The 21,350-nt window shown below is 37.8% G+C and overlaps 1 protein-coding gene across 3 annotated transcripts in view; it reads left to right on the forward strand.

Annotated features, from left to right (window-relative positions):
* Positions 1-21,350, forward strand: part of LOC127847352 (protein PTHB1-like) — an 88,688-nt gene that overhangs the window by 18,053 nt on the left and 49,285 nt on the right. For all 3 annotated transcript variants that reach the window (XM_052379207.1, XM_052379208.1, XM_052379206.1), the window contains exons 6-15: positions 2,470-2,644; positions 3,229-3,307; positions 5,984-6,071; positions 8,016-8,111; positions 8,870-8,999; positions 11,260-11,441; positions 15,412-15,491; positions 17,884-17,937; positions 19,010-19,112; positions 20,791-20,895. In XM_052379207.1, coding sequence (XP_052235167.1) covers positions 2,470-2,644; positions 3,229-3,307; positions 5,984-6,071; positions 8,016-8,111; positions 8,870-8,999; positions 11,260-11,441; positions 15,412-15,491; positions 17,884-17,937; positions 19,010-19,112; positions 20,791-20,895 — 1,092 coding nt within the window. The remainder of the gene's footprint in view (positions 1-2,469; positions 2,645-3,228; positions 3,308-5,983; positions 6,072-8,015; positions 8,112-8,869; positions 9,000-11,259; positions 11,442-15,411; positions 15,492-17,883; positions 17,938-19,009; positions 19,113-20,790; positions 20,896-21,350) is intronic.

Raw genomic sequence — 21,350 nt, forward strand, 5'->3', positions numbered from 1 at the left:
GGCCAAGTTCGAACATGGGCCTTTCGGGTCAAAAAATAGGGTCACGGGGTCACTTAGTGCGTTTTTTAACATTCAGCATGGTGTCCTTTCTCTTATTCAAGTAGTTTACATCCGATCTTCACCAAACTTGGTCAGAAGTTTTATCTAGATGATCTGAAGGCCAAGTTCGAACATGGGCCATGCCAGATCAAAAACTAGGTCACAGGGTAACTTTTTACGTTTTACACATTGAGCATGGTGTCTGCTCTCTATTTCAAGTAGTTTAAATCTGATCTTCACCACACTTGGTTAGAAGTTGTAACTAGATGATGTGTAGGTCAAGTTCGCACATGGGCCATGCCGGGTCAAAAACTAGGTCACAGGGTCACTTAGTGTGTTTTAAACCTCACCATGTTTTCCGCTCTCTAATTCAAGTAGTTTGTATCCAATCTTCACCAAAATTGGTCAGAAGTTGTATCTTGATCATGTCTAGTGCATGTTTGAATATGGGTAATGCCGGGTCAAAAACAAGGTCATGAGGTCACTTAGTGTGTTTTAAGCATCACAATGTTGTCCGCTCTCTAATTCAAGTTGTTTTCATCCAATCTTCACCAAACTTGGTCAGAATTTGTATCTAGATGATGTCTAGGTCAAGTTTGAATATGGGTCATGCCGGGTCAAAAACTAGGTCACGGGGTCACTAAGTGCGTTTTAAACCTCACCATGTTGTCCGCTCTCTAATTCAAGTAGTTTTGCATCCAATCCTCACCAAACTTGGCCACAAGTTTTATCTAAATGATCTCTAGGACAAGATTGAACATGGGCCATTCCGGGCCTAAAACTAGGTCACAGGGTCACTTAGTGCGTTTTTTAACATTGAGCATGGTGTCTGCTCTCTAATTCGAGTAGTTTACATCCGATCTTCACCAAATTTGGTCAGAAGTTTTATGGAGATGATCTTAAGGCCAAGTTAGAACATGGGTCAAAAACTAGGTCAAGGGATAACTTAGTGCGTTTTAAAAATTGAGCATGGTGTCCGCTGTTTTTTCTGAAGACGACATGCACAATATAATGTGTCAATGCTGCATGTGGGGGTATACGTCACGTCTTTGACAAAGCTCTAGTTGCAGTTAAAGTGACAGTTAAAGTGACAGGCCTTATGCAAGTGTTAACGGCTAACGACATAACACATGTGTGTCTTTTATATGATTTTCTAAGGGAATACAAACAGGTCGTAAGCATGTCTTGGGTGGTAAAGGGTAATGATGATGTGTAAATCTTCTGTAATCATGATAGCATCTCATGTGCTTATCTTCTGTTATCCCTTTCCCACTCAGAAGCAAAGTTAATATGGCTATATGCCTACAGCAAAATTTTGAGAGTGCGAGTTACTCGCAGGCTGTTCAGGTTTTATGTTCTTTGTTTCTCATCTATATCCTATGGTTGATTAAATAAAGCATTAATAACTTGAATGTTTTATGAAAGGTCTTAAATTTTATTTTATTTTCTACTGGACTTCAAAAAGGTCGAAATCAGGGGTTAACATAAGAAATTGACACTCACTTGCCCGGGGGGCAAGTTACTTTGAACATCTACTTGCCCTCATTAAAAACTGGTTGCCCTATTTTGAAGTCAATTTTTTATTGTCATTTGATCTTTAAAGCATTGATTCACATGCATTATTATTCTAAATTAAATTTCAGCTATATTCAATGTATCAACAATTAAATAATAATCGTTTTTATAATATAAAGTTGTCAACAAAACAAAATCTGGACAGTTTTATTTCATTGAATAGTCACTATTGAATACAATACATATGAACAGTTTATTACTATTAAAATTTAAAAACGATATACTTGTCACTATATCTATACAAGTTATGGCATAGATTAAAAGGGGGGAGGGCTTAAAATAGTACTGTGAAAATGATTGTTCAGAGATTGAAAATCATCATGTTGTCTTTAATGAAGAGTTTCTCACTATTTTGAACTGTGAATATGTAACATACAAGTTATTCACAGTTTACGCTTTCGTGATTCATTTTCATATATTCTCTTCCTTTCTTTTTCGGTTGTTTTGGTTTGTTCCTTTGAGTGTTTCGAGTTACTTTTATTAAAAATAGAAAAGATCGGCTGGACGCTACCGTCCGCCATGTTGAAACGTCTGCCGAGTAGAACTTGTTTTGAGCGTTTAGATTGGCTTATACAATGCAAGCGACCAATCAAATCTTGTTTTACTTGTACTTGATAAACAAATATATTGACCCAAAGAAAATAAATAGATACAAGGGGAAAAGTCGAAAAAAACAACGCAAGTATGCTAATACAAAACGGACTTGCCCGGCTGACTATCTACTTTGGAAAATCACTTGCCCGCGACGATTTTAACCCGGCACTGGCAAGCGGGCGTCCGCTTAAAAAAAGCCCTGGAAATGCGTATCTGAGTGGTAAAGGGTTATCTAGATGACACCGTGTGTGCCACTTTCAGGCAGGGATTTCATCTGTGTACAGTCCATGGATGGCACGGTGTCCATCTTTGAGCAGGAGAGTTTTGCCTTCACACGGTTCCTTCCCGGAGCCCTGTTGCCCGGCCCCATCCGGTACCTGCCCAGACTTGACAGCTTTGTGACCGTGTCATCGTCATGGCAACTGGAGTGCTACAAGTGAGTCCATAAGTCCCTTGATACTGAGTTCTTCAACCACAATTTAGATCCCCATAGTGTAGTCAATATAGTGTCACCTTAGCAACCGGGCAGTCATGGGTGGGAGTGGGGAGCATTCTTTAAATGTCTCCCATAAAGACACCGAGTACTGGTTTTACCAAGGAAACAGACTCGATTAGAATTTCAATAGGCCTTAGTCTTTGAATGCATTTGAGCTCAAATAAATAGGTTTCAACTCATAACAATTAAGCATAGATAGGTCTCTTTTTGTACGGTGAAGGTCCAGTTATGGGCAGTGTGTATAATGTATGTGTCTGTGTATTGACTTAACAATGGTGGAAATGCCCATTAGCCTTCTACCCTATTGCAACTAACATTTGTGGTGGGCATTTAGATTTTCTGAAAAAATAGATATATTTATAAGGAAGTATGAAAGAAGGAAAGTGGAAACAGTCCACAAAAAATGTTTGTGTTCAACTTTTGGATGCATCAATGCACAAAATCAACAAAAATTAATATTGCAAGAATAAAAATGATTCTACAGTATTCAGGTCTAGTTTCCATTGATGCTTTTTTTCCTACAGGTACCAAGTATTGGCAGTGGCCACTGACTCCAAATCAAGAGAAGAGTCCCAGAATGTCAAGTCAGGCAAGAAAGTTGTGGTAAGAATTTGTTTGATGTTAGATGGGATCTCTTACATACCAAATACTGTTTCTTTAAAATGAACGTCTTTAAAATATTGTGCTTAATACTTGTGTGCTAAGTTTCCCCCAGGCTAATCAGGGGCAACACTTGCCGTCTAGACTCGATTTTTTGTTAAGAACAGACTTCCTTTAAACAAAAAATTCCATAAAAGCAGAAAGTTTGTGTGAACTGTGCGAAAGGCAGAAAGTGTCACTGTGCAGACTGCATAGGCTAGTCTGGGAGGACACTTTACGCACATGTGGACTGCACAGGCTAGTCTGGGAGAACACGTTAGGCACATGTGGACTGCACAGGCTAGTCTGGGAGGACACATTAGGCACATGTGGACTGCACAGGCTAGTCTGGGAGGACACTTTACGCACATGTGGACTGCACAGGCTAGTCTGGGAGAACACGTTAGGCACATGTGGACTGCACAGGCTAGTCTGGGAGGACACGTTAGGCACATGTGGACTGCACAGGCTAGTCTGGGAGAACACGTTAGGCACATGTGGACTGCACAGGCTAGTCTGGGAGGACACTTTACGCACATGTGGACTGCACAGGCTAGTCTGGGAGAACACGTTAGGCACATGTGGACTGCACAGGCTAGTCTGGGAGAACACGTTAGGCACATGTGGACTGCACAGGCTAGTCTGGGAGAACACGTTAGGCACATGTGGACTGCACAGGCTAGTCTGGGAGGACATGTTAGGCACATGTGGACTGCACAGGCTAGTCTGGGAGGACACTTTACGCACATGTGGACTGCACAGGCTAGTCTGGGAGAACACGTTAGGCACATGTGGACTGCACAGGCTAGTCTGGGAGAACACGTTAGGCACATGTGGACTGCACAGGCTAGTCTGGGAGGACACTTTACGCACATGTGGACTGCACAGGCTAGTCTGGGAGAACACGTTAGGCACATGTGGACTGCACAGGCTAGTCTGGGAGGACACGTTAGGCACATGTGGACTGCACAGGCTTGTCTGGGAGTACACGTTAGGCACATGTGGACTGCACAGGCTAGTCTGGGAGGACACTTTAGGCACATGTGGACTGCACAGGCTAGTCTGGGAGAACACGTTAGGCACATGTGGACTGCACAGGCTAGTCTGGGAGGACACGTTAGGCACATGTGGACTGCACAGGCTAGTCTGGGAGGACACGTTACGCACATGTGGACTGCACAGGCTAGTCTGGGAGGACACTTTAGGCACATGTGGACTGCACAGGCTAGTCTGGGAGGAAACGTTAGGCACATGTGGATTGCACAGGCTAGTCTGGGAGGACACGTTAGGCACATGTGGACTGCACAGGCTAGTCTGGGAGGACACGTTAGGCACATGTGGACTGCACAGGCTAGTCTGGGAGGACACGTTACGCACATGTGGACTGCACAGGCTAGTCTGGGAGGAAACGTTAGGCACATGTGGACTGCACAGGCTAGTCTGGGAGGACACGTTAGGCACATGTGGACTGCGCAGTTTTCCCAGAGCACGGCTCAAATGTCTTCAATTTCAGCCTGATTGATGATTAAAGTATAGTAGTAAATCACAGTATGTCTTCCTATTTCAGCCTGACTGATGATTTAAGTATAGTAGTAGATCACAGTATGTCTTCCTATTTCAGCCTGACTGATGATTAAAGTATAGTAGTAGATCACAGTATGTCTTCCAATTTCAGCCTGATTGATGATTAAAGTATAGTAGTAAATCACAATATGTCTTCCTATTTCAGCCTGATTGATGATTAAAGTATAGTAGTAGATCACAGTATGTCTTCCTATTTCAGCCTGACTGATGATTAAAGTATAGTAGTAGATCACAGTATGTATTCCTATTTCAGCCTGACTGATGATTAAAGTATAGTAGTAGATCACAGTATGTCTTCCTATTTCAGCCTGACTGATGATTAAAGTATAGTAGTAGATCACAGTATGTCTTCCAATTTCAGCCTGATTGATGATTAAAGTATAGTAGTAGATCACAATATGTCTTCCTATTTCAGCCTTATTGATGATTAAAGTATAGTAGTAGATCACAGTATGTCTTCCTATTTCAGCCTGACTGATGATTAAAGTATAGTAGTAGATCACAGTATGTATTCCTATTTCAGCCTGACTGATGATTAAAGTATAGTAGTAGATCACAGTATGTCTTCCTATTTCAGCCTGACTGATGATTAAAGTATAGTAGTAGATCACAGTATGTCTTCCTATTTCAGCCTGACTGATGATTAAAGTATAGTAGTAGATCACAGTATGTCTTCCTATTTCAGCCTGACTGATGATTAAAGTATAGTAGTAGATCACAGTATGTCTTCCAATTTCAGCCTGACTGATGATTAAAGTATAGTAGTAGATCACAGTATGTCTTCCTATTTCAGCCTGACTGATTATTTAAGTATAGTAGTAGATTACAGTGGCGTTATAGATATGGTGTCAGCATAACAACAGGGAGTACAGGTGTTCGTTCCCTATAGTGGGAGCATTCTTTAGATCTCACCCAAAGACACCAAGTACTGGTTCCACCCAGGAAAGGGACTCAAGAGTGTTTCATTAATCCATATGCTTTCGATGCAATCAAGCTAAAATAGACAAGTTAAAAAAAACACAGAAATTATGTCATAAATATTTCTTCCTTTTTCAGCCTGATTGGTGCTTCAACCTGGGTGAGCAGGCACTAGACCTTTCTGTGGTCACATATCAGACTGCCCCTCCATCCATCGTTGTACTCGGTGAGAAACCTTTAGGTTACACATCACTGTTTACCATTTCACGCTCAAAAGCAAAGGTAAAATGGCTATGCTCAAAAAGCAAAAAACCAGAACAGCCTGGGAGTAACTCGCAGTCTGTTCACAGTGATTTTTTTTTTTTTTTTTTTGTTACAGCCTGTGTCATTTGGATTGGGAAAATTAGGGTGATTAACCATGAAATTGGAAAAAATAGCGCGATAAACCATGAAATTGGAAAACATTATAAATATGATTATAACAACAGAATTAAAGTTGCTAAGTTCATGTTTGACAGCATTTTTATATTATAAAGTGTTGCTTTAATGTCTTCTTACAATGAATACAAGTTAGTTTAGTTAATATGCTTCAACATGCATATTAAACTTGCAATAATCTATAAATTCTTAAATATACCATTTAATCATAATCTATTTAAGAGTATGAATTTAATTCAGCATGTTTTTTAAAATAAATATCATATAATGGTGAAAACATTTGCAAATATTAACAAACACGCTTTAGTGTTCTTGCTGTGTAAATGATGTATTAAATAGAGTTAAAATAATATATTTCATTTGTTTACCTTTCAATATCTTGCACTTGACATCCTCAGTTCCATTGTACAGCTTGAAAAACATAATAAAGCAGAATATGCGTATGAATCTGATTATACACAGATCCAATAACATATCAATCAAATCATGTTTGTCTCTTTTCCTTTTTCGAACGCTACTAATCTTAAATGCTTTAACTTTGTGAGTAGACTAACTCCAATTTCCCAACACTGATTTTCGCACATTCACTGTGAAGATTTCTAATAAATATTTGTTGGTTTTTTATCTCAAACGTCGTACTTTGCACTAAATGACACACGCATGAAATTATTCCCTAATAAGCATATGATATCCGTAGTTAATTTGAATGATATTTATCATTTTCGCTGCTCATAGCAAATTTCTCGTCTGCTTGCCGCCATCTTGAACGTGTGTAGAAATCAGGCGTTAACAATCGGGATACATCGACTATCGTCGGTATCCTCCGCAATATAGAGAGAGATGTGTGGATAGCAACGTAAAATCGTATTCGGCTACATTCGCGAACAATACTTAAGTCAGTTGTCGTTCGGCAACGCCTACTAGACAAGCTCGATCGGCACGAAATTAACACAAAATGACATTGTAATCTTATTGGCTTTATTGAGAAAATTTGGTCATTCTGGGGGAAATTTTGGTCAGATTTTTGGGAAGAAACGTCATTTTTTGCAATTGGGAAGCAGCCGAATATCGGCGGTAATTTTGGGCAAAAAAAATCACTGGTTCAGGTTTATGCTGTTTGCTGCTCATCAGTATCTATGGGTAGAAAATGAAGCCTTTAAAACTTGAATCCAGCAAGAAAGCTCTTTAATTTGATTTGATCTTCTAGAGGTTATTTAACCCTTTCAATCTCAGATACGCATCTTGACGCGTTTGTAGTCTGTTAGAAAATCAAATAAAATTAAAGACCGTTGATATTTGAATCAAGTTTTAAAGCCTTTACAGCGATTTTTTTTTTGCCCAATTAGGAAAAGTACTGGTACCAGCCCAATTGGGAAAAATATGTGCGAAAAACCCGGAAATTGGGAAAATTCACATCGTGAAATCTTCATATTGGGAAATTGATGTATTTAATTGTTTGCTCCCAAATACAATTAAAATTGATAACTAAGTGTTGTCAAGTTGTCAATACTATATTTACTTAGGTTCAACTCATAGAGCTGCATAGGGAAACTAACTTTGTTATTAAATTATTTTTATTTTACTAAATTGATGGAATGCAATTTTTTTTTTCAAAAACTTAATATGGTTTTTTAAAAAAGTTAGGGTCTGCAAAGGAAATAAGAGCAGTTTGGGTTAGGTGAAACAAACAACTTTTTACTTTGGGTTAATTATTTCACATATTTTCTTTCAGGGGAGAGAAGTCTGTTTTGCCTAACAGAGACCGGCCAGTTAAGATATATGAAGAAATTTGACTACGATGTCAGCTGTTTTACACCGTATGCTTCAAGTATGTATTTATTACCAGTGAGCCTTGTTCTGAGAAAAAATTGGGGCCACTTTTAGAGGGGGCATACAGACTGTATTTTTTCTCGCATTTTTAGAAGATACTTAATTCATAAAGTGTTATGGCTAGAGTAAGGAAACTTTGCAAACATATTTTTCAACCATCATGTGAACATTTGCACCTTTGTACATAGGTAAGATTTGTTTGCAGATCAATTTTTCAAGGGGTCATTTCTTAGATTCCTGCAAATTCGGTAGTCAGTATTTTTTATAATGGTGAAAGAACCATTTCATATTTGATATTTTCTTAAAGGTTATTTCTGCTCTGTATTTGGTGGGGTTTTCTCAAACAGCAATCATTACCTTTATAATTGGGTTGTTGGGTGCTACTACAGGAATAGAGGCATTCATGTTTAATTAAATATTGCTTACTATGATTATGTTTACTCATCTTTGTTATACTCCCATTAAACTGGACTGGCATCCTTGCTGCTACCAAAAAAATCAGTGATTTCACTAATGGAGGGCACAATTATTTACCTTATGGCCTCCAACACAAATATATAAAAAAATTATGACAATGGTGGAGTTTCACTGGTAGAGGACCATATTGCTTGGCAATCTCTTGTTTTGAGTAATGACTGTTTTCTACTCTTCAGATAGGATACAAGAAAGCAGTTTTACACAATATTTAATCAATACATAATTGTAATATTTCACCGTTTTAACTGCATATTGGACATCTATATTGTGTGATATCAGTAACTGAGGGCACAATCAACTACCTACTTGCATCCCACACCCACACCTTGATGATATTCCAAGACGTAGCCATGAAATGGGCCGCTAAACTGGACCAAGTGCCCATCATGGTGCGTGTAGGAAACTTCAGGTCAGTGTAATCGGCCATTTTGTAAGAGCCTATCTCTGGGATTAATGCATGTGCGTATAGTGTCATCCCAGATTAGCCTGTGCAGTCCGCATAGGCTAATCAGGGACAACACTTTTAACCTAGACTGGATTTTAATGCATGTGCATACAGTGTCTTCCCAGATTAGCCTGTGCAGTCCGCATAGGCTAATTAGGGACAACACTTTTAGCCTAGACTGGATTTTAATGCATGTGCATACAGTGTCTTCCCATGTTAGCCTGTGCTGTCCACACAGGCTAACCATTGACAACACTTTCAACAAACTGAATTTTTGCTAAGAAGGGACTTGCTTTAACCGAAACATTCCATTGGAGTGGAAAGTGTTTTCCATGGTTGCCTGTGCTAACTGCACAGGACAAACTGGGACAACACTAAAGGCACAGGACAAACTGGGACAACACTAAAGGCACAGGACAAACTGGGACAACACTAAAGGCACAGGACAACACTTAAGGCACAGGACAAACTGGGACAACACTAAAGGCACAGGACAAACTGGGACAACACTAAAGATGCATGCATGAAGCTCTGTTTTTCCAGAGCAGAGCATATTCTGCTGTCATTTTATTCGTGGATCAGGATTTATCACCATGACTACATGGGCTAAAACCTAAACAATTGTTTAACAATCGTCTGCAAATGTATTTAACCCTTTACCACTCAGATACCAGCTTTGATATGATTGAACCCCCATAGAAAATCTAATAAAAGACCTTTCTCAATTGATTCAAGTTTTTAAGGCTTCATTTCCAACCCTTAGATACTGATGAGCAGCAAATAGCATTAAACCTGTACAGTTTGCAAGTTACTCGCAGGCTGTTCTGGTTTTATGCTGGTTGCATGTAGCCACTTAGCTTCTGGGCAGAAAAAGGGTAACAACACGTCTGTTAACCCTTTGCATGCTGGGAAATTTGTCGTCTGCTAAAATGTCGTCTGCAGAATTTCTAAAATTAGCATTTTCTTCTATTTTTTTCAAAGAATACTATCAGAATAGCAAACAGTTTGGATCCTGATGAGACACCACGTTCTGTGGCGTCTCATCTGGATCCAAACTGTTTGCAAAGGCCTTTAAAATTCGGTTCCCGCACTGAAAGGGTTAAATAATTATTTTCTTGCTGTTGAAAAACAAGTTATTATACCTATGCATACAAAGTTTTAGACACAATATACCATGCATAGCAGTCACCGAGCTGGATTGTTTGTTGGTCACTTAGTCATTCTGCATGAAAAATTGTTAGCTGTGGAGCAAACTTCTTAACAATGAGACAAAAAAATCTGCACCACTTTCCAGTTCTAATAATTCTAATAATTCAGAAATATGTGAATCATTGGCAATATAAAATATCTTGCATATCAATATTTCCTGGCAATTAATCACTTCAGAAATGCTTAAGAAGTTTGCTCACAGCTAACAATTTTTCATGCAAAATGACTGAGTCATTATTGACAAGCTTTGTTTTGGAACATTTTTGTAACGGCAATTGGTTACTTCATGCTCATAAATGTATAACTTCCTATGAGGAGATACATCATTCAAAAATGGGTCTTTTGCCATATTGAATAGACATTTTTTACTGGATAATACTTGTACTCATTTAAATAAGATAGATATTTGTGTAATTGGTTAATACTAACACTCATTGAAATACAGTAGACTTGCTTTGATAGTACTATGCTCATTTCTGTGTGATTGACATGTGTGCTCAGGATAATCAAGGACGGTATTGTCTGCTTTTATAGTATTTTTCATTTAAAGGAATTGTCATCGTAACGAAAATCCTGTTTAGGCGGGGAGTGTTGTCCCTGATTATCCTGTGTGTGCATTTGTTTGATTTGATAATACTTGGACTTATTGTCCCATACCGGTGAAACTGGAGGGGACTTATGGTTTGCCCTCTGTCTGTCTGTCTGGCTGTCAGTGTGTCTGTCTGTCAGTCCCTCACCCTTTCTGGATCCTGCAATAACTTTTAAAGTTCTTTATATTTTTTCATGAAACATGGATAGATGGCAATGTGTAGATTATGCACGTCATTTCATTTTGTTCCAGTTCCTACATCAAGAATTCTGGTTGCTATGGCAACATATATATATACAAAAACGGTAGGGGACCATATTGCTTCGAAATCTCTTGTTTATATTTGGTAGACATTTGTGTGATTTGATAATACTGTAGACTCATTTTTGAAATAATTAAACTTTGTGTTGCCATGGTTTCCTCCAGTGATCTGAAGGGGGTGATAGTGACCCTGAGTGACACAGGGAGGGTGGGGTGCTCCTACCTGGGCACTGACCCGGCACTGTTCATCCCTCCCCCTGTTGAGGCCAGGGACCTGAACTACGGGGACATGGACCGGGAGATGATCCAGCTACAGAAGGTCATAAAGGAACAACAGGCCAAATCTGGTACGGGTTTATCATATATTTCTACACAAATGGTACAGGTTCTATCATAAAATATATTTAAACACAACTCAACTACACTGGTGCAGGTTTTATTGTGAAAGCTTCACTCTGGGATAATCTGGTTTAATGCATGTGTGTAAAGTTTAGTCCCAGATAAGCCTGCGCAGTCCACACAGGCTTATCAGGGATGGCACTTTCCCCAAGTATGGAGTTTGTCATGTAGAGGAAGTATTTATTTTTTCAAATAAAAATCCTGTATGGATGGAAACTTGTGTCCATGATCAGTCTGTGCACATTGCACAGGCTAATCTGGGTCTACACTTAACACACATGTATTATGCCCAGTTTTCACAGAACAAGGGTCCTATATATGCAAACTTGAACGGGTTTTATCAAATATATATCCACAGAACTGGAATGGGTTTTATCAGCAATATCCTCAGAACTGTACGTATTTTATCATATATTTCCTCACAAATCAACCAAACTGGCACTGGCTTTTTCATACTTATCCACACAAAACTAGCATGGGTTTAATCATAAATATCCACAAAACTGGTATGGTAGGTTCTTATTGAGTCATGTGTTCTTTATGAGTTGTGGTTATCGAGATTAAAAGAAATCAAGTGATAGAACGTTCCTACCTGTTGCAGTCGTTACAGCGTTTTGAAAAAGTTTTGACGCAGTGACCATTGTTTTGCTGATCAATAATGCAATAAACACAGGTCAATATTGTAATTAATCACAACTCAATATGTTCTAATCAAATATTTCTTTTTTATGTATTGTTCATATAGTGTTCCTAAGAGACACAAAACAGTTTATTTATGAGTCTTTTCCATACAACATTGTCTGTTGACATTTTTTCACAAGAAATTAACCTTCCCAGAAATGTAAGTTTTAAGGCTATTTATAGTATGAAAATATTGAAATTGGAAAAACCGATCAGAATCCACGGCTCAGTAAGAAATATTTCAAGATTGCTATTTGACACTATCAACACAATCAATTATTCATCATAATTACAGACGATAAACATTAACAAAAAAACAACTACAAATATACCAAGGGACAAAATTGTCACAAAACCAGATTTTCTGTTGAAAAAAAGTCTGATAAAGGGAGACAATTCAAAATGTGTATTGTTAACCCCCTTGTGTAAAACTGACCTTGATTTCAATTAGAAAACAAGGGCTGTTTGTAAAACATGCATGCCCCCCATATGGGCTGTCAGTTGTAGTGGAATCCATTGTGTGAATAAGTTTTTTGTCACTCTGACCTTGACCTTTGACCTAGTGACCTGAAAGTCAATAGGGGTCATCCGCCAGTCATGAACAATGTACCTATGAAGTTTCATGATCCTAGGCCTAATTATTCTTTAGTTATCATCCTGAAACCATTTTACTGTTTCGAGTCACCATGACCTTTGACCTGAAAATTGATACAGGTCAACTGCCAGTCATGATTAATGTACCTATGAAGTTTCATGATCCTAGGCGTAAGCATTCTTGAGTTATCATCCGGAAACCACTTTACTGTTTCGAGTCACTGTGACCTTGACCTTTGACCTAGTGACCTGAAAATCAACAGGGGTCATCTGCCAGTTATGATCAAAGTTTCTATGAAGTTTCATGATCCTAGACGTAAGCATTGTTGAGTTATCATCCGCAAACCATTTTACTGTTTCGAGTCACTGTGACCTTGACCTTTGACCTAGTGACCTGAAAATCAATTGGGGTCATCTGCCAGTCATGAACAATGAACCTATGAAGTTTCATGATCGTAGGCCTAAACGTTCTTGAGTTATCATCCGGAAACCATTTAACTATTTCAAGTCACTGACCTTGACCTTTGACCTAGTGACCTGAAAATCAATAGGGGTCATCTGCCTGTTATGATCGATGTACCTATAAAGTTTTATGATCCTAGGCCTTAGCTTTCTTGAGTTATCATCCTTTCATAGTTGCATCAAATCAATCTATTTTTAGTTGTGGCGACCTTGACCTTGGAGATATTGACACAATTCTTTCGTGCGGCACACCGTCCAATAATGGTGAACAAATGTGCCAAATGCTTTAAAAATGTCACAATGAATGACAAAGTAATGGCCCAGACAAGCTCATTTATGGCCATTTTTGACCTTCAAACTCAAATTGTGACCTTGACCTTGGAGATATCGACGTAATTCTTTCGCGCGACACACGGTCTAATGATGGTGAACAAATATGCCAAATGATTTTAAAATCTGACAATTAACTACAAAGTTATGGCCCGGACAAGCTCATTTATGGCCATTTTTGACCTCAAACTCAAATTGAGACCTTCACCTTGGAGATATCGACGTAATTCTTTCGCCCGACACACTGTCTAATGATGGTGAACAAATGTGCCAAATGATTTAAAAAACTGACAATGAACGACAGAGTTATGGCCCGGACAAGCTTGTTCCGCCCGGCCCGCAAGCCCACCCGCCTGCCGACATTCACCAATCTAATAACCAGTTTTTTTCTTCGAAAAACCTGGTTAAAAACCAAAGGTTAATAATTATGTTTATTATGATTCATGTATTTATAATATATTTGTGATGTAACAACTGAATGAAAATTACTCATGACTAAACAAGCATATAGCATACATGTATGGGTTTTATCATGTTCTGTAAAATCATTAGTATATGGGGATCGTTAATTTCCAGAGGATTCAAAGTGGTCGCATAAGACAAAAGTCGCTTAATGCAAGTGGTCGCAAGCACAAGATTGACTGTGTACCGATCTCTTTCATATTTGGCATGTAGATACCTTGCATGGACCTCTACCTTTTGATGACATTTGAGGTCACTGGGGTCAAGGTCAAGGTCACCAAGGCAAATAATAGATTTTTCCGTCACACTTTTGTTACAGTTTCTTATAGCACCTTCAATACTCTTTCATATTTGGCATGTAGATACCTTGCATGGACCTCTACCTTTTGATGACGTGTGAGGTCACTGGGGTCAAGGTCACCAAAGCTAATAATAGATTTTTCCATCACACTTTTGTTACAGTTTCTCATAGCACCTTCAATACTTTACCGATCCTTTTCATATTTGGCATGTAGGTACCTTGCATGGACCTCTACCTTTTGATCAGGTTTGAGGTCACTGGGGACAAGGTCACTGAGGCTAATATTAGATGTTCTCAAGGTCTCATGTTTTTCCACACAATTAACCCATATATTGATAAAGCATCATTTGGGAGCATCGATCAGTTTTACTGATATCCTTGTTTAACAAGTAAGGCAGCCAAACATTTAATGCATGTAGCTATGTCTATACATCAAATATAATTCATAACCCTTTCCCACTTAATAGCAATGTGAAAATGGCTCTGTGTAAAAAGCAGGAAACCAGGTTTAATGCTGTTTGCTGCTTTTCAGTAACTAATGGTTGGTAATGAAGCCTTTAAAACTTGAATTTAGTAAGTAAGGTATTTAATTGAAATGTAACTTTCTAAGGGACCACAAATCCTTAAAAATACGTATCTAAGTGGTAAAGGGTTAAGTGTCATTGCTATGTTGGCTTTGTTTCTTTTTCAGTGGCTCAAAAGGTTGATTATTTAAGAAATATGTGTTCTCAAAACAGGGTCATTTCTGATCTTATGTCTATGAACATTAAATCTGTATGACTATTCAATAAAGGACTTTTGAAATATTAAAAGGCTATGGAAACAGTGACCTAAATTTATTTCTTGTCTGAAAATCTCAGCTTAATGTAGTGTACGTCTTGTTTAACAACAGTATTTAAGGGAGCCATAATTATGTCCCTACAAACCATGTTTGAAGGGGGAATATTAGAGTCAATATGTCAGTTGGTCAGTTTAAAATGATAATCCAGGACCATAGTTAACATGTATAAATATTCTAAATTGTCATTATCATGATTGTTATAATGGAAGTCTCCATATTTAATATACATGTACACTGGTTTTTGCAGCAATAATGCCGAACTTGACTGGAAAAGAGGAGGATTTAACCATCAATGTCCATGTTTCACCCAACTTGGATGATGTCTCGGTATGAATTTCTGGGAAAATCAACTTAACGCATGTTTGTTAACCCTTTGAGCGCTGGAACCGTATTTTAAAGGCCTTTGCAAACAGTTTGGATCCAGATGCAACGCCACAGAACGTGGCGTCTCATCTGGATCCAAACTGTTTGCTATTCTGTTAGTATTTTTTGAAAAAAAAATCGAAGAAATGCCAATTGTAGAAATTCAGCAGACGACATTTTAGCAGACGATAAATTTCCCAGCATGCAAAGGGTTAAAATTCCCAATAGAAGGTTTGAAAAAAAAAAATATTTTTTAGATTTCAATATTTAATTCCCATCCATCTCTTAAGATGAACCTTGGTAAATATAATATTGAAATAACTTTATTCTCAATTTTGAATCATTTGTTAGTAAAAAAAACCAATGACACTAATTTCCCCAAAATGCCGTGATTTTTCCCAATCCAAAGTGACCCAGTCCCATTCCCAAAATGCTGAAAAAACAACTGAATTATAATGTAAAGCCAACCCGTGTTTACAAAACATTTTATGCAATTGAAAATCGTTTTTGCTTGTCATTAAAAATGGATTTCCATTGTAGTTGATAGACAAAAATAAAAAACGATTTTCAATTGCAAAATCGTTTTTTGAACACGGGGCCAGACTTTTTTATGCCAAATGGAGGAAAAAGCGTTAAAGTAATTGGACTTCAAATTGTCAGCCATTTTACTATTGCACAATTGGTTGATCACATGACTGAAACATTGATCAGTGTCACTGAATGGATAACTGTTGTTTCATTTTCCAAGTATAATGCATTTGAATGTTAATGAGCATAGGTTATGTAAATACCACAGTTATTATGCCCCCGGATCGAATGATCGGGGGTATATTGTTTTTTGCCTGTCTGTCTGTCTGTCATTCTGTCACTCTGTCATTCTGTCCCAAAACTTTAACCTTGGTTAAAGTTTTGCGATAACTTTTGCAAAATTGAAGATAGCAACTTGATATTTGGCATGCATGTGTATCTCTAGGAGCTGCACATTTTGAGTGGTGAAAGGTCAAGGTCATCCTTCAAGGTTAAAGGTCAAATATATGGCTTCAAAGCGGTGCAATAGGGGGCATTGTGTTTCTGACAAACACATCTCTTGTATGGCTAGAAATTGACCTGTTTCTTAGGATCGCACAAGGACTCATTGATTTTATACACAATTTTCAAGAGGAAAAGCATCTTGTGAATACATATAGTATTTTTAGCGAGACTGTTTTCGGAGAAAACCCGAGCTATTGTCATAGCCAGCTCGTCGTCCGCCGTCCGCCATAGGCGTCATGCTAAAACCTTAACATTGGCCATAACGTTTTAAATATTGAAGATAGTACCTTAAAATCGGCATGCATGTGTATCTCATGGAGCTGCACTTTTTGAGTGGTAAAATATCAAGGTGAACATCATCCTTCAAGGTCTAGGGTCGAAAAAACAAAGTCATGGGAAGTAATAAGCTTTAAAGGGACATAGTTATCTGACCTGCCCACGTATATATTTTCCTTAAATAAATCAAAGCGGCGCAGTAGGAGGCATTGTGTTTCTGACAAACACATTGTGGTAAAAGGTCACGGTCAAGGTCATCCTTTACGGTCTATGGTACAAAATACAGATTTAAGGGAAGTAATAAGCTTTAAAAAGGGAGAAATTATTCAATATTGAACATAGCCACTTTATATATTTGGCATGCATGTGTATCTCATGGAGCTGCACATTTTGAGTGGTGACTCTACAGTCATGGCAGTGGCTTTTAATTATTTGCTACTAAAAATAGAGATTTGTTACAGAAAATTATTTTCAAGGGAAGTAATTTATATAATTATAAATCTCATATTATATATTTCCTTGCCAAAAATTGAAGTTCTTTTCACAGTTCCTGTACAGATTTATTATTTTGATTTTTTATAACCCAAATGATTGATTTGTCAAAGTTTTCTTTTAAATTATATAATTATAATTTCTTTGATGTTCATTACATACCTGTGGACTCATGTCCATAGATACATGATCAACTCTGCCTATGATCTCTCTTAAACCACAAGCTTTGGTTGTCAGTGATGTCTGACATGGTCATAAATGACTGTGAGACCCTCCCCCTCCCCCCCCCCCCCCCCCCGTTGGATTGGAAAAAATTCAAGGGAAGTAATAACCTTTAAAGGAAGATGATTTCTATACCTGCCAAATGATAAATAGAAATGTTATTTCAATGCGGCACAGTAGGGGGCATTGTGTTTCTGACAAACACATCTCTTGTTGGGTCACTAGGTCAAAGGTCAAGGTCACATTGACCTCTAAAAAAAAACAAAAAAACATTCTGACAAGCTTTCGTAGCCGAGCGTGGCACCCGTTATGCAGTGCTCTTGTCTGATTTCAGATGGCCTCAGGTGTAGAAATTGATGGTGAACAAGTTCCATCCATTACTGTCAGGGTAAGTGGAAAAAATAAAAGTTAATACAGCATGACCAGCGATTATTTTTTTCATTCTTTATAAAGTACCTGTAAAAGGTACTTTCCCAATACTGGAAAAACTACAAGATTCCCAATGGCTGTCAATTCCCAAAGTGCATTATCTGCAAGTTGAACAAATAAAATAAGCACTGAAACTGAACATTTGAAGCCAAAATTCATGGAAATTAATATTTAATTTGGTTTGTGTGTTTTATACCAAGTTATTAAGAAAGACACATAATACCCGGTTTGAATATTTTACAGTGCGTATTTTCCCTATTTCAGAGTTGTTCACGCTAATTTTCCCCATTTGGTACTTTGTCGATTTGGCAAAACAAATCGATGTTTTATTCTTCTATCTTGTTTTCTATTATTCTGCCTTGCACAGATATTGCAAAAAATTAATATTACAAAGTTTATGTTTAATATCAGCCTCTCTCTTGGAAAACATGGCTAATTGCACATGCATAATGTGTTGTCATAGATAAGGCTGTGCAGTCCACACAGGCTAATAAGGTTTGACAATTTCCCCCTAAACTGGATTTTTGCTAAGAGAGACTTCCTGTAAACAAAAGATACCATAAAATCACAAAGTGATGTCCCTGATTAGCCTGTGTGTAATTTACATGCTTGGGTCGTATTCCAGAAGCATCTTAAGTTAAATTTTATTTTTATCCTTAAATTGAGATTTTTTCTTAAGTGTTTCATGTCATACTGCAATAGTTAGGCATCGAACATTACATCAAAATAACATCATTATGTCAATGTTAATTTAGGAATACCAAAAAAAAAATGCATGTGTTTATTTAGTAAAGAAATAAAAAAACATTGTAATTTTCAGCTTAAGTGAAAATATTTAAGAAAAGACTTAAGATGTTTCTGGAAAATGACCCCTGCAGATCTAGATTGACACAAACTCTTTTTTCTCATGAATTTAGCCCTGTTGTCCCAGAGTATGGCACATATATACTTTTCTGGACCATGTACTTTTTGTTTGTATTTTAAACCAAATCTGAGTGATAAAATGCTACTGTTCACATTCTTTAATTCAGATCCAGTTGAAGTCTCGGTTAAAGTTGGAGGATGTACGACTCAACATTCATGTACAGTGGCCCCTGGCTGCAAACCTTACATCTTTCAAGATACACACAGTTGGTAAGGAGCAGGGCAGGGCTTTTTTCTTCTGATAGAATGGTCGTTTTTCACAATTATGGGAAATTCGGGACTCAAATTTTCGCAATTTCAAGAAGTTCATGACTCAAATTTTAACAATTTCAGGAAGTTCGCTACTCAAATTTTCACAATGTTAGAAAATTCGCGACTCATTTTTTCACAATTTTGAACAGTTCGCGACTTATTTTTACACAAATTGGGGGGCCAAGGCTGCTTCACAAAAAAAGACAAAAAGCCCTGCAGTGGTCTTTCTTGTGCAGTGTTTACTATCTTAGTTTGTTTTTTTAATGAGGCCTGAAAGAATTACCACATCTGAGCTACATAACCAACTGACATAATTATACATTCAACTGAGCTGCATAACCAACTGAAATGATTATACATTCAACTGAGCTGCATAACCAACTGAAATGATTATACATTCAACTGAGCTGCATAACCAACTGACATGATTATACATAGAACTGAGCTGCATAACCAACTGAAATGATTATACATTCAACTGAGCTGCATAACTAACTGACATGATTATCCATTCAACTGAGCTGCATAACCAACTGACATGATTATACATTCAACTGAGCTGCAGTATACTAGGTGCTGCACTCTGGGCCTTAACCGTAACCACTTAGATTTGAGCTGTTCTCTGTGGAAAGGGGTTTTAATGCATGTGCATAAAGTGTGGTACCTGATTAGCCTGTGCAGTTCAAACAGGCTTATCAGGGACGACACTTTCCCCCTAAACTGGATTTTGCTGAGAAGAGACTTTCTTTAAACAAAAAATGTCATACAACTGAACAGTGTCATGCATTAAACCCCTTTTTCACAGAGCACGGCCCATTATGTATTTTGACGCATGAATAGTCAATCAGAAAGTTAAATTTAATTAAAGACCTTTCTTACTAGATTAAAATGTATTTCCAAACCTCAGATACTGAAGAGCAGCAAACAGCATAACACCTGAACAGACCGAGAGTTACGCACAGGCTGTTCTGGTTTTATGCTGTTTGCACATAGCCATTTTCACTTTGCTTCTGAGTGGGAAAGGATTAAAAGATCCGCTGTCGTCTCTGTATCTGTGCATTACAGGCTCTGTATCTGTGCATTACAGGCTTATTTTTTAATCAGGGGTGTGATTTAAGAACCACCTCAGGGGAGAAAAATGCAATATCCCCCTTACAAGGTTAAACTCACCTCTTCATTTGTGGATAGATCTAGCAAAGATCATAACTATTTGTAAACAAAAAAAGAAATTAAAAGGGAATTCAGCTGAATGCAGGAGGAAAAATCACTACCATGTTTATCACCCATAACACAACTAAAATTTGTGTTGGGGGTGGAGGCAAAATAGATTTGCAGACTTGATAGGCAAATCTGTAACATCACTGCAAGCACATGCATTAACCCTTTGCATGCTGGGAAATTGTCATCTACTAAAATGTCGTCTGCTAAATTTCTAAAATAAGCATTTTCTTCGTGTTTTTTCAAGGAATACTATCAGAATAGCAAACAGTTTGGATCCTGATGAGACGCCACGTTCTGTGGCGTCTCATCTGGATCCAAACTGTTTGCAAAGGCCTTTAAAATTCGGTTCCAGCGCTGAAAGGTTTAAGTCCAGTTTTCCTAGAGCAAGACTCAAAGTAAGTCTGGTCTGTTTCAGATACTGGTCAGCCTTCGGAGTCGTTCTGTGCGTTCTTCATCCGAGGCAAGGCCCTGCCTTCTGACCTATCAGCTCATGTATCAGCCAAGTACATCAGTACTACAGGTAGGCCATTTTAGTTGTCGGCATCAAATGTTGTGTGTGTTTTGTTTTAACCCTTTCCCCCATAAGAAGAAAAGTAAAAAATGGCTTTTGCAAACAGCATAAAACCAGAACAGCCTGTGAGTATTTCACAGACTGTTCAGGTTTAATGCTGTTTTCTGATCATCAGTAAATAAGGTTTGGAGATAAAGCCTTAAAAACTTAAATCTAGTAAAAAAGGTTTTAAATTAAATTTAGCTTTGTAAGGCACTTCAAATGCATGAAAATACGTATATTAGTGTTTAAGGGTTAATTGTCGGCATCAAATGTTTAGTGTTTTTTTTAATTTGTGGATTGCTGATTTTGAAGAAAAATCAAGACTCATTTTCAGATGTGTTAGTGTACAATTTGTGGACTGGTCAACACATTAAATCAACAAAAAATAATGTTCCACAAAAAAAATATGATTTTACAGCATT

Source organism: Dreissena polymorpha, chromosome 10 (assembly GCF_020536995.1).
Source record: "Dreissena polymorpha isolate Duluth1 chromosome 10, UMN_Dpol_1.0, whole genome shotgun sequence".
Taxonomy (NCBI): domain Eukaryota; kingdom Metazoa; phylum Mollusca; class Bivalvia; order Myida; family Dreissenidae; genus Dreissena; species Dreissena polymorpha.